This window comes from Cystoisospora suis, assembly GCF_002600585.1.
Source record: "Cystoisospora suis strain Wien I chromosome Unknown contig_708, whole genome shotgun sequence".
Taxonomy (NCBI): Eukaryota; Apicomplexa; class Conoidasida; order Eucoccidiorida; family Sarcocystidae; genus Cystoisospora; species Cystoisospora suis.
In genome coordinates this window covers 1,199-15,161 of record NW_027153509.1, presented here as the reverse complement: position 1 = coordinate 15,161, position 13,963 = coordinate 1,199, and the positions used below count along the sequence as shown (strand labels likewise).

The following is a 13,963-nucleotide window of genomic DNA, read 5'->3' as shown; positions in this document are numbered from 1 at the left end:
ACGTGCATTGACTCCCGTACGTTCACACTTCACAGCAAAGAACTTACACCCTTGCTACGAGCGCACCGGGTGCTCGCGCCGGAAGGAAAAGTGACGAGGTCGTCTAGACGCTCATTAAAGACCGTAACCGCTTTTTTTCCAAATGTAATGGTTCATTGAAGTTCTCCCGGATAGACGCTAAGAAGTGGTCTGAGTCGTTCAGCCTCAGGGCTAAGGCTCAAGACGACTCAGTGTTTCTGCTTCTACTAAAAGGCGGGCTGTCCCCACTGCTCCGAGCAGCCAAAGCAGGTGAATTGAACAACAAGGAAAATTCTTTGCAGGGACGTATAGGTTAACCCTCTCTCTAGGACTAACTACAGTTGTACTGATAACGACTCTCCGCGGAAGACACAGTCAGGTAGAGAATTTGGCTGGGGTGGCACATCTGTGAAACAATACCACTGGTGTCCTAAGGCAAGCTCAATAAACAGAGATCTCGTTACCAGGGCCTCCCTGACATAGGCAGAGAAATAGTTTTCCATTCAACGGGAAGCCTGTTAGTACTGAAAACTGATCGTCGGGTGACCGCGACAGTCGTCTGACGACGCTGAGGCAAACATCTCCGAAGGGTTTGCAGTCGATCTCTGAGAAAGCTAGAATGATTTGCTGTTCGGCATTTCGCGTAGGCCAGGGCAGACAAACCGGTAGCCCGCTCACTCCTTCGACTGTCAACTCCAAGGGTTGCCAACAAAAACCGAAAGTTGATCCAGTCCGGTGTCAGTAGATGGGCAGCGCTATTAGTACTGTCATGCGAAGGGACTCATTCAACGGTAGTTACGATGTCCAGCGAATACGCCAGTGCCGCGGAGAGACAATGTAACAAAGAAAGAGTATCGGACCATAATTGGTGGCAGAAGAATGGGCTCTTCTACAGCGGGCTACATCGTACTGAACAGGTAATAGGTAGCGCGTCAGGTCTCTCCCGAAGCTCCGGAAACTGCAAAAACGACATACACTTCGACCGCCAATCTAAGCAGGTGTTTGTTTGATGCGAATGTGCGAAGACTGGAATCACGAAAGCGGTGTTGTCCCTCCCAGATTGCAGAGCAGTAGTTAGAAAGAACCACACCACCACGAACACCACCACTCACGTATCAGCAGCTGCCAATCTAGGCTACTTGCCCGGCCGAACACGGGTGAGAGCTGCCCGCGCGCAGCACGAGGACGAATGTTCGAACAGGGGAAGAGGGAGGGAGGGAGGGAGGAGAGGAAAGGAAAGAAACTAAACCCCCGTGCCGCCGCCCGCTGGCAGTTAACATCATGAAAAAGTACGAACACACTGAGCTTTCTCTTCCTGCGACCCTTACCGCTTGTTTCTTTTACGACATGTGAAAAGACTAAATTGCTCACTTTCTTGACTTGCTTTCCTTGTGGTATAGGGTTTTTGGACGTCCTCTTCGATTTTCGACGACGCCCTTTTATTCAGTGACGCTGCAGTGTACAACATACACCGCAAAAAGCGGCGGGGCGACTGGCAGCAGCACCAGCAACGGGGAAGAGCCACGTAGATAACCGCAGAAACAACTAAGAGAGAAAGAATAGAAAAAAGAACAAGAAGAAGTCGTGGTTTGAAAGGTGTTCTCGCTGTTGGTGTTTCTCCCGTCCCTCTTTCCCCTTTGCCTGTGGTCCACAGTGCGCTGGTTAAACGGCTTCCTCGTCCTCCTTTCTCAGTGTCGTTCTGCTTTCTTTCCTTTTTTCTTGCTGGTGAAGGGTCGTTTCTCTTTTATCTGGTCGTTTCATTGTCGTACCCGCTTGTTTCTGTCTTCCTCCTCTTTCCCTTTCCTGTTCGGTTGCTTGGAGACGTTTCTTTCAATTTCGCCCGTGATCCAGCCCTTGCTTTGCGTCGATCAATTCTCTCAAAAAAGTCTTCCGGTGTGCAATTTTTCTCGAAACATTTTTTTTTTTCGTCTTCTTCTCGTTCTCTCTTGTTTCCTTCTTACTTCTGGACTCTGGCCCTTCTATCGGTTTTCATCTTCTCTCCACGTCTTCCTTCAACCCCAAGATGGGCAACGCGTGCGAATGGTGAGTCTTTGTTTCTTTCCCTGTTTTGCGGTCTTTTCTGGTGTGTTAGCGTAGAGCGAATTCCTTCAAAAGCTTATTGGACACCTTGCCGTCACAATAGGAAGATCTGGGCCATCGCGCACGTCCTCTCTTTCCGTCTCGTTTTTTTCTCGCCCTGCTGTCGTGCAGGTGACACGGTGTTCGCTCCTCTCTGCTACCTTAGTCACATTTTCCTCGATTCTTAGTGAATAAAGGGTATCAAAAACTGACGCATGTAGCTAAGGCCATGACTCCGGGGATATGCTCAGCCGTCATACAGGAGCATTGCCGACACGGCGGATAAGCAAGCTACACCTAACCGTTTTCTTCGTCACCTTGGCGCGCACCACATTACTTCTTACCACTCCTTTTTTTCCGCAGTGCATGCCTCTCACTGTGCGCTCGGGCGTGTTCTTCATCTTGTGACCTGCATTCACCACTGTAGCAGTCAGTAGAAGACTCGCACGACACAGGGTTGTCGCCGGAGAAAAGAAGTTTCAGCAGTGGTCATTGCTTATCAGCATAGGGCGGCTTGTCCCGTGCTTAGTTAGTCGTGTAGGTGTATTGCTACCATAGTCGTTCTTCTAGAAGTCATTCACCTAGAGACAGCACGGTAGGACTAGAAGCTTGTAAACCTCCCGAGATGGGGAGGCCAGCTATGACACGAAAGGAAAGCTGTATTTATCTCAACTTCGAGTACATTGAGACAGGAATGCATGCTAGTGTACTCACACCATCCACACAAAGGGCTTATATACAGTTCTTGCGGCAGGTGTTGTGAGTTCTTACCTATCCAGGATGTCAGGGGAGATAGACTGTGTAACTGTCCCTGTGTATGCACGTGCTGCCCAGGTATACTTTAGTCTTAGGAGACTCCTGAACTCGCGCATGTCAAGGGAGTAGGGGCTTCTGTGTTGGTTCATGCGTTTGCCCTTACGTAGGTGTATGTACACGAATCTATCCATAACTATACATATGTTCACGGCGGACGTCGTTATACATATGGTCACGCCGCCTCTTTTTGTCAAGCGCTACTACTGCCTTTTACAGTTGAGTGTGCTGTGGCTTCATCTGTAGTTTTCTTGTAGTGCTGAGTTCCGTCGGTTTCATGAATACCTAGTCTTGGAGTGTACATACATGATGAGGTCCACAATGTAGGGTAAATCAACTCTAGGGTATGCGTGTATCAGCCGTAGTCGGGTGTATATACACCACCAGATAGATGAGTGATGTGTTGCAGTGGATTCATGATTTGTGTTTACATCTCGTTTCACAGTCAAAGGATTGAGACAGTACATGAAGATTCAGCAACATCATCTCCAGCGGTACAGCCTCTTGTAGGAAAGTCTAAACACCAGAAGTCATCTTTTTCTCCATCATCGAACAACCTTACTGAGAAAAATATGGCAGCAGTGTCGTCTTCTTCTTCTAAAGCTTCTCCATCTAACTCTTCTACGATTGTTCCTCAATGTAAGCGAATTGAATGTCTGAACAGACGGAGAGCCGTTGTATCTTCCTATGCTCGCAGTGTCTCGCCCCTCTCCGTTGTCTCCTGTGATCTCTTTTCAACTTGCCTCTCTGTCGCTCTCTTTCCTCTCTCGTTAACACTTACCTTTCACCTCCTGCGACACAATGGGCCTCACATCCATCACGCTTCCTCTTCACTGTCTTCATTCTCTGCATAACTTTTGTATCTGTGTGTCTGTATATGCCCCCTGTCGACTGTTCTTTCCTCTTTTGTGTACCTCTTATGGTGTCGTGTACTGACGGCTACTCTGCCACCTTTCGTCTTCTTACGAGAAAGTGGATAGATATCTCCTCTCTCTCTCGTGTGTATGTATGATGTATGTGTATGGTATCTATATACAAATGGCTGCCTATCCATTCAATCCGAACCAGCAAAGGGAGAAAGGATGTTGTAGCTACCACTACTGCTGCTGCTGGTGGGCCTCATCGTGAAGAAGAAGATCCGGCTAGGGTAGCCTCGCCTTCACCGTCCCACGGGAAAGGAAAAGAGAGAGAAGAAGATGGGCATAGCCCTCCGTCTCAGAACGTGCCTGATGGTAACAGAAGTACACTCTCGACGTCTCCTTCTTCAACAGAACCGAATCACCAGCTGAGAAGAAAAGAACGCGAAGGACAAGAAACAAACCACAGCAGCACATCACTCTCTTCATCGTGAAGGACCCGTTACGATTTCTGAAAGGAGTCATTGTAGTTCTAGTGCCACCTCGTCTTCATTCTGACAGAATCTTCATTGCAAAGAGAGGAAGATTCGTTGGCATTGATGGGTCATGCCTTTCATTTATAGAGATATCTCTACTGTCCTCTATATGTGTACATACACATGGAACGGCCTTGTGGTATATAGGTGGTATTCCTTCCGTACTCCTATGACATCTCTGTTTTCTTCGCGTGTATGTACTCCAAATGTATGGTAGAGTGTATACATGTCTATGAAGACGTCTTGTCTTCTCGTTGTCGGGCTTCCTTCTTTTTCTCGACCCTGACCCATGCCGTCATCTTCAACAAGACACGCGGGGTTGTTGCATAAGACAGAGAAAGAGACACAGGCCGCAGGAGGAGGAGGAGAAGCAACAGCAGCGTCTATCAATCACCCGCTGTCTTCTCAGCGAGTTGGACTGCGCCACCTCAAGGGCTTGACTGGGGGAGGAGAATGAACGGCTCCATCATTACATTCTCATACGTTTTCATATGTGCATACACCTGGTCGTCTCTCTCCTTGTGTTTTCTCTCTCTTCGTATATCTGTATCTCTGTCCTGTAGATAGTGGCGTACACAGGCCCTCGTTCACGATCATTGTACTGTTCCTGATTTCGCTTAGCCAGCCGAACAGATACTGTCTATCTTCCCACCGTATTTCCTTCATCGCTCCTCCGTCAGATAGATAGATAGATCTTCACCTCCTCTTCTTCGTGCGATACATACGTAGATTCTTCAACATGTCACCATAGCCATACTGCCCTCACTGTTCTTCATTTTTCATTCATAACGGCAGAAGTCTTTCTTGGTTTGAAGAGAAGGAAAGAGAAGCCAAGAGATTCCCGTTCTTTCCTCGGTTGTATCGATCCTTTTGTCTATCTGGTGTTTGCTGCGTGTGTGTCGTGTTGCCTGCGTTTCTATAGTGACAGAGGATGATCTTGATACGGAAGATGAAAGAGACGATGATGACGTTGTCGAAGATATGCCTCAGGTACTCATGGCTTGAGATCCAAGAAAAGGAAAGACAGGGAACATCATTTTAGAGTCAGGGTTGTATCATTCAGGACGACTAACAACTGCTTTAACGGCGCCTTCTCTTTTTCTTCACTTGTCCGTCGTCATGTTAATCGAGGAAAGACTTGACAAATCTGAAAAGAAGAAAGAAAGTTTCTTTCTCGTATGGTGAAGATCCTGGGAGCTAGCCCATGTAGTTTCGCAGCAGGGAGTATGAGGAATAGAAGGGAAGGTGTCGCTTTTTTTCTTCCTGTGAAAGGATTTCTACAGGCCTCTGTCTCCGTGGGCTTGCGTTTTCTGTTTCACTATAGGAGATAGATATATAGATAGATAGATCATGTTAAGAATCTACACTCGGCGATTCCTTAGACGGATTATGTTCTTAACTTCTATGAGTTCACATGTATGTATGTATAGGTGTGTTCGGAAGTCGAGTCAGAAGTAGAAGAATATGAAGAAGAGGGAATTCAGTAGAAAAAGAGGCGTCGGTGTGTTAATCAGCATGGAGAGAAAGTGGACTTGGCGACGTCGCTGCAACTTCAGACGTATATGGATGTGCATGCATGGATCTTTTTATGTTTGTTTGGTGTGTGGTGTATATATAGCCGAGTGAATCCTATATGTCACGGGCGAAGAACCGCCAGTCAGTCAGCGCTGAAGCTTACGGAGAATGGAATAAACGCAAAAAATTCGTCGCCCCGGTAAGCGAGATAGACAGGTGAATGCATAGATGAATAGATACATAATGAGGAGAGGGGAGGCGCGTCAACTCATTCTTCACCCTTCTCGGGTAGAAAAGAGTCGTCGCCTTAAATGAATAGGAGTAATGAGGAATGAAGGTCTTGGGGATGTGAAGAATTAAAGGAGAGAGCAATCCAGATGAAAGGTCCAGGTTGTTGCTTTCATCCCTCTATGTGTGGTGTACATGGATGTATTCCTTTTCCCATGCCAAAGGGATACATCGGCTTCTGCAGTTCCTAGTGACCAATCCAGTGTGGTTTCTCTCCCTCTGTGTATCAACTGCATAACGCAGTGAAGTTTTCAGCTAGTGGCCCTGCTGTATCTCTCTCTTTGTATTCGCTCCTATGAGGGGAATGACTGCCTGACTAGTTATTTCGCCCCGTCTACATCCCCTCCTTTTCACTACACCTCTTCTTTCGTTCGGTTTTTTCCTTTTTCATCACGTCTCTTCGTCTTGCGTGTGCTTGTCCCCATTCCTTGAAGTTGCTGGTGTTTCTCTCTCTATATATACCCGACGTTCATTTGGAGAAAGGAAGCAAGTCCTCAGGTTAAGGTGAACTGCAGTTTATCGGGAATAAGGCTAGGTTAGTCAGTCAGAAGCAGACCTCTCCAAGTTTCTTCTTCAATGAAAGAGAAGAGAAGAGAGAGTTCTTATAGTAGTAGTTCCAATACGGATGACGCCTTGGGTGCAGTCAGTCTTTCGCTTTCTTTTTTTCTCTCCGGCTGTTTGTCTCTTCCGGGGATTCTTATAGTATTGTTTGGAGAATAGATCGCACTTGTCTCTTCTTTTTTGGAGGTGTCTTCATTCATGATAGTTGTGTTTTCGTTTTACGTCAGCGCATGTATTTGTAGTCTGTTGTCTGTACTGCGGAGGAGATGTGATGGATGTGGTCGATGCTTTTCATACAGGTCTACCCCAAGACAGAAGAGCAGAAAGAACGGATCAACAAAACGATCGAGAACTCCTTTCTCTTCAGCGTAAGTCCATAGAGTACCCCACGCACATCCTCATAGATATATCTCTACGTATACAAGAAAACAGATATACATATACATCCATAGTCATACATATTCATAGTTGAAGCCGAGTGGAGGACACGAAGACTGGTTATGCAGAAGTGCTGTGTTGAGGTCTATTCTCTCACCTGCCGTTATCGTGAGGAGGGTTTCCCAGAGAAGCGAAGGTTAGATAGAGAGGGAGGGAGAAGAAAGAAAGAAAGAAAGATTAGATCCAGGGAGAGGTGTTTCGAGCCTCGTCTGGTTTTTTCCCTGTCTTCTTGTTTCTCTTGTTTGTTTTCATCGAGAGTTTGATACCACACACAAGGAAGACAGTTGATCCTATGAAACGAGATCTTTTGTCTTAACACGACATAAACCCGACTACTTCGAGTGAGGCAGGCATAGTGGTGGAGTTGATAGGGGATAGAATGAGCTAGCAGTTTCCTCAGGGTGCATGCAGGGGGGTGGGTGCATCTTGCATGCCTCGTGTGTATATGTATCTATGAATCACATCGTACATTGTTTCGGGTTGTAATCTAGTAGGAGAGGTCTTGTTAGCGAGAACAATGTATCTGTCTGTCTATTCATCTATCTATCCATCTCTGTATCTATGCAGGTCTCTATCTATCTATCTATCTCTCCGCCTATCTGTCTATCTATCCATCCATCTGTTTGTCTCCTTTTTCTTCATCCTGGCTTTGTTTATCTCTCTGTGTGTCTCTCTGTGTTGCCTCCTGTGTTGTGTGTTGTGGCACAGGCGTTAGACGTGGAAGATCTTGAGACAGTGGTGGATGCCTTCCAAGAAGTCCCTGTGAAGAAAGGAACCGTGATCATACGTCAAGGAGATGATGGAGATCGACTGTATCTGATTGAATCTGGCTACGTTGATGTCATGAAGACCTTCCCAGGAGAGAAGGGAGATAAGTTTCTCTGCAAGATGGGCCCAGGGGATGCTTTCGGAGAACTGGCTCTCATGTATAACGCGCCTCGGGCAGCGACGGTCATCGCGGCGGATGACATGCAGCTATGGGCTCTAGATCGAGATTCCTTCACGAATATTGTGCGAGATGCGGCTGCGAAGAAAAGAGAAATCTTCGAAGAGTCTCTTAAGGAGGTAAGAGGGGGGGGGGGAACAAGGTGAAGATAAGGGTGAAAGGGAAGACGACGATATACCTAAGGATACGGATAGAGACATAGAAAGAGAAGTAGATGGACGTTTCGTGATTAAAACCATTGTATGAATGTTGACAGAGAGATAGAGAGATCTCATCTGTAGTAGTCAGCGAGAACGTTAGGCACTCGACTGACTGACTGACTATTCCTTATTGGCTATACTATGATAAGAGGTCGTCGTCTTCTTCCGTCATTCCTTCGCCTCTTTGTCGTCTGTATTCTCGTCCTTTCATTCTCTGTGTCTCCCGCTTTTTTTCTTTCTTTCCCGTCGTCTGTTGTTCTGTTTTTTCATCTTTTTCTACCTTAACGTTTCGTTGTTCTTCATGCTCTTCTTTCATCCGTGTGTGTTCGCCCGCACCACCATCACCGCTCCGAGTAGTTGAGGGAAAAGAAGGTAGTCCCTCAGCGATAATTCGATCTCTTTTCAAATTTTCTTTCTCTTCTTTCTTTTTCTAGGTACCCATCCTGAAGGATATGGACCCATACGAGAGATCGAAGCTATCGGATGCATTGAAGACAGAAAGCTACGAGGCAGGAGATACCATCATCAAGGAAGGAGAGAGTGGAGATACGTTCTATATCCTACTTGAAGGGGAAGCGGAAGCCGTCAAGAACGATAAGGTTGTGATGCACTATAAGAAAGGGGGCTATTTCGGTGAACTAGCTCTTCTTAAAGATCAGCCACGAGCGGCAACTGTACGCGCCCTAACACATGTTAAGGTGGCCTATATGAATCGGAAGAGCTTCAAGAGACTACTGGGTCCTCTGGAACAAATTCTGATGAGGAATCAAGATAACTATCGAAAGGCCATGCAACAATTAGGTCTTGATACAAAGTATCTTGACAAGTAGAAACTTCATCTAGATAACAGAGAGAGAGAGAGAGAAAAGAGGATTAAGGAGGAGGAGAAGCTAGGCAACACCGTCGAAATCTGCGATTTTTGGGGGTATGAGAACCATGAGACGCGGTGATGGTCGGAGGAGAAAGAACAGGACATCAGTAGTTGCCCATAGTGTTTCGCGTGTATCCTCCCTACCCCCCGGCCAAGCGTGATAGAGTAGGAAGAGGATATGAAACGAGTACAAAGGAAAGATGAAAGAAAGGACGATGAGAGGGAGAGGAAGAAGGACCAGCGTGGATAAGAGCGAAGGAATGCATGGCTGGCTGGGAGTATTTAGACATGCATCCACGAGTTACGTCGGTCCTCATCTTGATACCTATTATCGCGCGGTTACAGTGGGAGTGAGCCTGTGATGGCAAGAGAGAGAGAGTGAAGGGACTGAAGGTGACCGTGTTGCATTATTGATTCATGCTTGTGGTGCACTTACATAAAAGAAACGGTGAAGAAGAAATACCGGTCTCCCTCCGTCTCTTGACGATCTTCGCGCGACAGGTGCCGCGAGGGGGAGAAAAGAATAGGAAAGAAGAAAGAGTGGGAGGGAGGTGATGCATGCTGTATGGTAGGCAGTACTTACAGTAGAAAAATAGAGTGGATTATTTTCTTCATTGTTGTTGAGGAGTGAAGGACAAGAAGAAGAGGACCAAAAGAGATGCAAAGAGGGTGATCGATAATGAGGAAGGTATCCCGGATGACGGTGAGAGATGAAGCGGCAAGGCGTCAAAGTGTGGAATGTTTGAATGAATGAAGAGAATGATGGCATGAGAATGTAAAAGAACGACAGCTTTTTGACGACGGTTGTTTTTACATACATCATATTCTATCTATTCTTCATCGTCTTTCTCCCACTTACACTTTCCCCTGCTTACAGTGTTAATCAAACCTCTGTTCCACTTGTTTCCACGGAGATTGATCTTCTCTCGTTTTTTCTCTCCTCCAGTCTCTTACCAGCGGTTGGTTGGACCACGTCACGAAGAGCGTCCTTATCTCTTGAACCTGGTAAAGAGGAGGGAACATAATGAATGACTGCTCTTTGCGCTTCGTCTCTTTCTTGTTCTCTTTTTGTCTTCGAATATCTGCGACCTGTCTGTCTCCTTACCGTAACCATGGATATCACCTACGTTCGTCCATCTCCTCTTTTGCGTGAAGAGCGGGGGCGACAGACGGTGGTGATGTCTTGTGTGTTTTTTCTTTGGATTGTTTGTTCACGCTGCATACGAGGCCCGGCGTTGATGGTGGGGGGGGGGGACAACAGCAAGCATCCATTGCTTCTTCGTTATGGTGGTAACCATAGAACTAACGAATTTCAGCGCGCACCCCTGTCCGTAAAACAAGCGCCGCGTGTTTTAAACAAGAGAAAAGAGGAACCCGCCCTGGGGGGACGATGGACGCTGATGGATGAATGAATGGATGATGCTGGTGCATCCGAAGTTCCTCCCCCTCATCCCTCTGTCACAAACAAATCGAGTAAGCGGTAGTTTTCCAGAAAGTACTAGTATTGATTGGTGGGTTGACAACCAACTGCAGAAGGTATAGGAAGGAGGGAAAAGGAATGAGCTCGACTGAATCGCGTTAGGCCGAACCCAGCTGGTGTGACTGGTGGTCGGCCGCCTCCTTGACTAGCCTTCTGAACACCAGAGAATATAAGGGATACGCAATTAATAATTGATCATCGTTACGCTTACTCGAGAGAGAGTGGACAGAGTATGTTGATTTGCAGTGTTAAGGAGTCTTCAGAGTTGCCCAAGAATCGCAGCACCGTGATGGTGCGTCTTCAGGAGGAAGAGAGCTAGCATTATTCCCCCAAGGCAAAGACGCGTACTGTCCTGGGACATTTCTTTCGAACGTGTTCTTCCCTCTCTTCCAAAAGCGAAGGACGAGCCTGGTATAGCAGCGGGTTGTGACTATACATACATTAAAAATTCACGCAAGAATCTCTTTCCCGGTAATAAGAACTTGTCCCCCACTCTCCGCTCGACAAAGAACTTCGTACCTCTGTGTCACAACGGTCTGTCCATGACGCCAATCATACGACGTGTGTACGACGAAGACGTATACATTCTGATCTGCATGCGAGAGATGACTTAAACCTGTGAGGGAGCCAGCAGCTGCTCGGTTGAAGGAAAAACAAAACAAGGATTACTACCATCTAGAAACTGAGTCAGACGAGCTATCGAAAGACTCCGGTCTCTCAATAGGTGACAGTAGGCCAAAGAGAATCCAGGGAGAGAAGCGGAGAGGAAACCTGTGCGAAATGTAACACGGGAATACCTTCCTCCCTCGTTCGCTCCTTCGAGGCGAATGAAAAAAGAAAGAAAGCAACCTCAGTTTGACGCTGATACAGGTTCAGCTTTTCTCTTCCTCTACGGGGACAGGTGATGGCGAGATGGAACTCCGCCGAGGCCAAAGTTGTAGAATGTGATCTTCCCACGTGCGATCTCTATCTACCTATTGCGGTCTGTCGTCTACCTGCTGGCCGGTCCTCCCCCGCCTTCGAAAAAACGGAAGAAAGAACATATCACTCTGTTTCTCCCTGACAAGCACTTACTCTTCTTTCCTCCATCATTCAGATGTCCACTCTACAACATCACCCTGCGAGGTGGCGACGGGGCGCTCACTCTAGCGGGGAGAGAAAGTAAAAAAAAGGAACTTCAAGATCTATCCATCTATCTATTTCACTGCTTTCCGGGAAGAAGCGGTTCAGAAAAGAACGAGACTCGAGGCGGCGGCGTCATCGTGATGAGGAAGCATGCTTCTTGCTACAACGTGGATACTTCCTGCCTGGCTAAGCAAGCAAAATGGTTGACCACCGATCCCGTTAAAACATCATCGATCGGTTACCCCCGCTCCCATCATCTCAGAAGAACAGGAAAAGATAATATACTGGATGTTTATTTGAGACCGAGTGTTCTCCGCTAAAGCCTTTCTCCGCGAGACTAAAAGTGTCAAGAGAGCGTAGCGACTGGCTGTTGAAGAGGGGAGATCGTATCTCAAGATAATAAATAGATCACGTGACGTCTCCTGAGTCCACTAGAATGAATGTATACATACCCTTTACTATTCCTACTCCTCTACCAGGCTCGCTTATCAAAACATTTGGAGAATGTATGGCTGGCTGGTATCACGTGTCTTTTTTCGTAACTCTCTCTCTCTAAACTTGAGAGACAAGGAGAAAAACTCTCCCGTTTTTCTTCTTCTCTACCGTTCTCCCCCGCTACGCTCGTTCTTCTTTGTCCTCTTGCCTTTTTCGTTCTTATTCTATTCCACCTCTCTCTCTTCAACAACCTTCCTTCCTTCCGTCAGCTTCACCACGAAATCCTCATCTCACTTTTTTCCTCCAAGAAAGGCTGCCATGTTACTGAGCTGTTGCATCCAGCTAGCTGTCGAACTATTTGACAAGCTACTTCCTACTCCTCCTCCTGCACCCGTTGTTCCTTGAGAGAAGCTGCTGCTAGAGCTGTTGGTTACACTATTCCCCCCACCTACTCCTGTAGGGGCACTAGGAGCCGTTCCTATGCCTGCAGTCGCAGGAGGGGTTGAGAGTGACGTCCCAACTGATGCTGTGGGCATTGACATCATACAGCAATCCTCATGATAAAAGAAGAGATGTGTTTTCCAAGAAAATGGACTTTCTCCCCACCTCGCTGACCCACTAGCTCGAATTTAACACCTGGAAGATCTCTCAGAAGCTTCTGCAATTCCGGAAAGGGTGAAATACTAGGACTGTCGCACTCATGCAACCTTTACCACCACCATGTGGGGATGATGTCCGGGGGTGTCTGCATGTAACTGCCCGTATCCATATACATCTATGGATAACTGTAGCTACCTGTAGAGAGGAACATTCCTGCCGATACGGAGAAACTCAAAACATTTCATTTGGCTCACGATACAGAGAAAGTCTGTACGTACGTGTACACCACACAAGTAGAGAAGGCGCGATGCACTAGAACTGCATGCGACGTAAAAAGAATCACCCATGACCGTTATACAACGAATGCCCTGAAACACTAGCATCTCGCCAAGAGTAAATAGATAGATGAATAGATAGTTCGCACTCGTCAACTACCAACCGTTAGGTACTACTACAACTTGACTAGTGTTACATCTCTTTTCCGCCTGTTGACTAGCCTTCGCGCTTTAGAGCTCATCTGAAAGTATGGTGTCATCCGTATCACCTCACTACATGTATCCATCAGCGTCCACACATAGTCCTCCGCCTCTAGACCCAACACCGAGAGACGTTTTGCTCAGGAAAGAACTCCGGTAACACTCTACGTGAGTTTTATGAGTCCTCTATAGTTATCTATATGTAGATATAAACACGACTCTCCTTGTGCCTACCTGGAAGAGAGAGATTTGAGGGCGTCACGAGATTCGCCCCTACTCCTCCTCCTTGTTGAGGTGTCTGAAGTGCATTCGCCTGCTGTCGCACCGTTGTCTGACCTGCTCCTCCTTGCGTCATGACTAGTCCGTGTTGCTGGGCAGGAGTCGAAGAGATCATGTCCCCCCTTGGCCCCCGCTGTTGCCCATCACTTGCGTCTGAAACCTGCGTTTTCTGCGCTTGGAAATACAACGGCTGGTGCTGTTGCTGTGGCTGAGACAATGGGGGTTGCTGCTGCTGCTCCCTCATCATCATCGTGGGAGCCCCCTGAAGACTACTAGGAGGCGGCTGGTGGGGATGAAGATGGAGATGGCTATGTGATGGAGATGAAACAACATTCCCTGCTTGACTTGACTGTTGTTGGGAGTTCATACCTACCATATATGTCGACATATCTGCCCCTACGACGCCTGGTGTTGCACCGCCACCTCCTCCTCCTCCTGGCATCATA

The 13,963-nt window shown here is 47.2% G+C and overlaps 2 protein-coding genes across 2 annotated transcripts in view; one reads left to right on the top strand and one right to left on the bottom strand.

Annotated features, from left to right (window-relative positions):
* The first annotated feature begins 1,250 nt into the window (after positions 1–1,250).
* CSUI_001769 (camp-dependent protein kinase regulatory subunit) lies at positions 1,251–10,258 on the top strand. Its single transcript, XM_068061974.1, has 7 exons — positions 1,251–2,061; positions 3,356–3,549; positions 5,226–5,293; positions 5,922–6,017; positions 6,967–7,035; positions 7,814–8,170; positions 8,686–10,258. The coding sequence occupies exons 1-7, from the start codon at positions 2,042–2,044 to the stop codon at positions 9,079–9,081; spliced, it is 1,200 nt and encodes a 399-aa protein (XP_067926039.1). The 5' UTR covers positions 1,251–2,041; the 3' UTR covers positions 9,082–10,258.
* A 151-nt stretch (positions 10,259–10,409) lies between these two features.
* CSUI_001768 (uncharacterized protein) overlaps positions 10,410–13,963 on the bottom strand; it is a gene marked incomplete at its 5' end in the record, with an annotated part of 3,893 nt that continues 339 nt past the window's right edge. The window contains 2 exons of the mRNA XM_068061973.1: positions 10,410–12,688; positions 13,473–13,952. Of these exons, the coding sequence (XP_067926038.1) occupies positions 12,453–12,688; positions 13,473–13,952 (716 nt within the window). The remainder of the gene's footprint in view (positions 12,689–13,472; positions 13,953–13,963) is intronic.

Coding starts and splice junctions, on each gene's coding strand:
- CSUI_001769 (XM_068061974.1), top strand. CDS start 2,042: ATGGGCAACGCGTGCGAATG. Junction 2,062..3,355: donor ATGGGCAACGCGTGCGAATG/GTGAGTCTTTGT, acceptor CTCGTTTCACAG/TCAAAGGATTGAGACAGTAC. Junction 8,171..8,685: donor TCGAAGAGTCTCTTAAGGAG/GTAAGAGGGGGG, acceptor TTCTTTTTCTAG/GTACCCATCCTGAAGGATAT.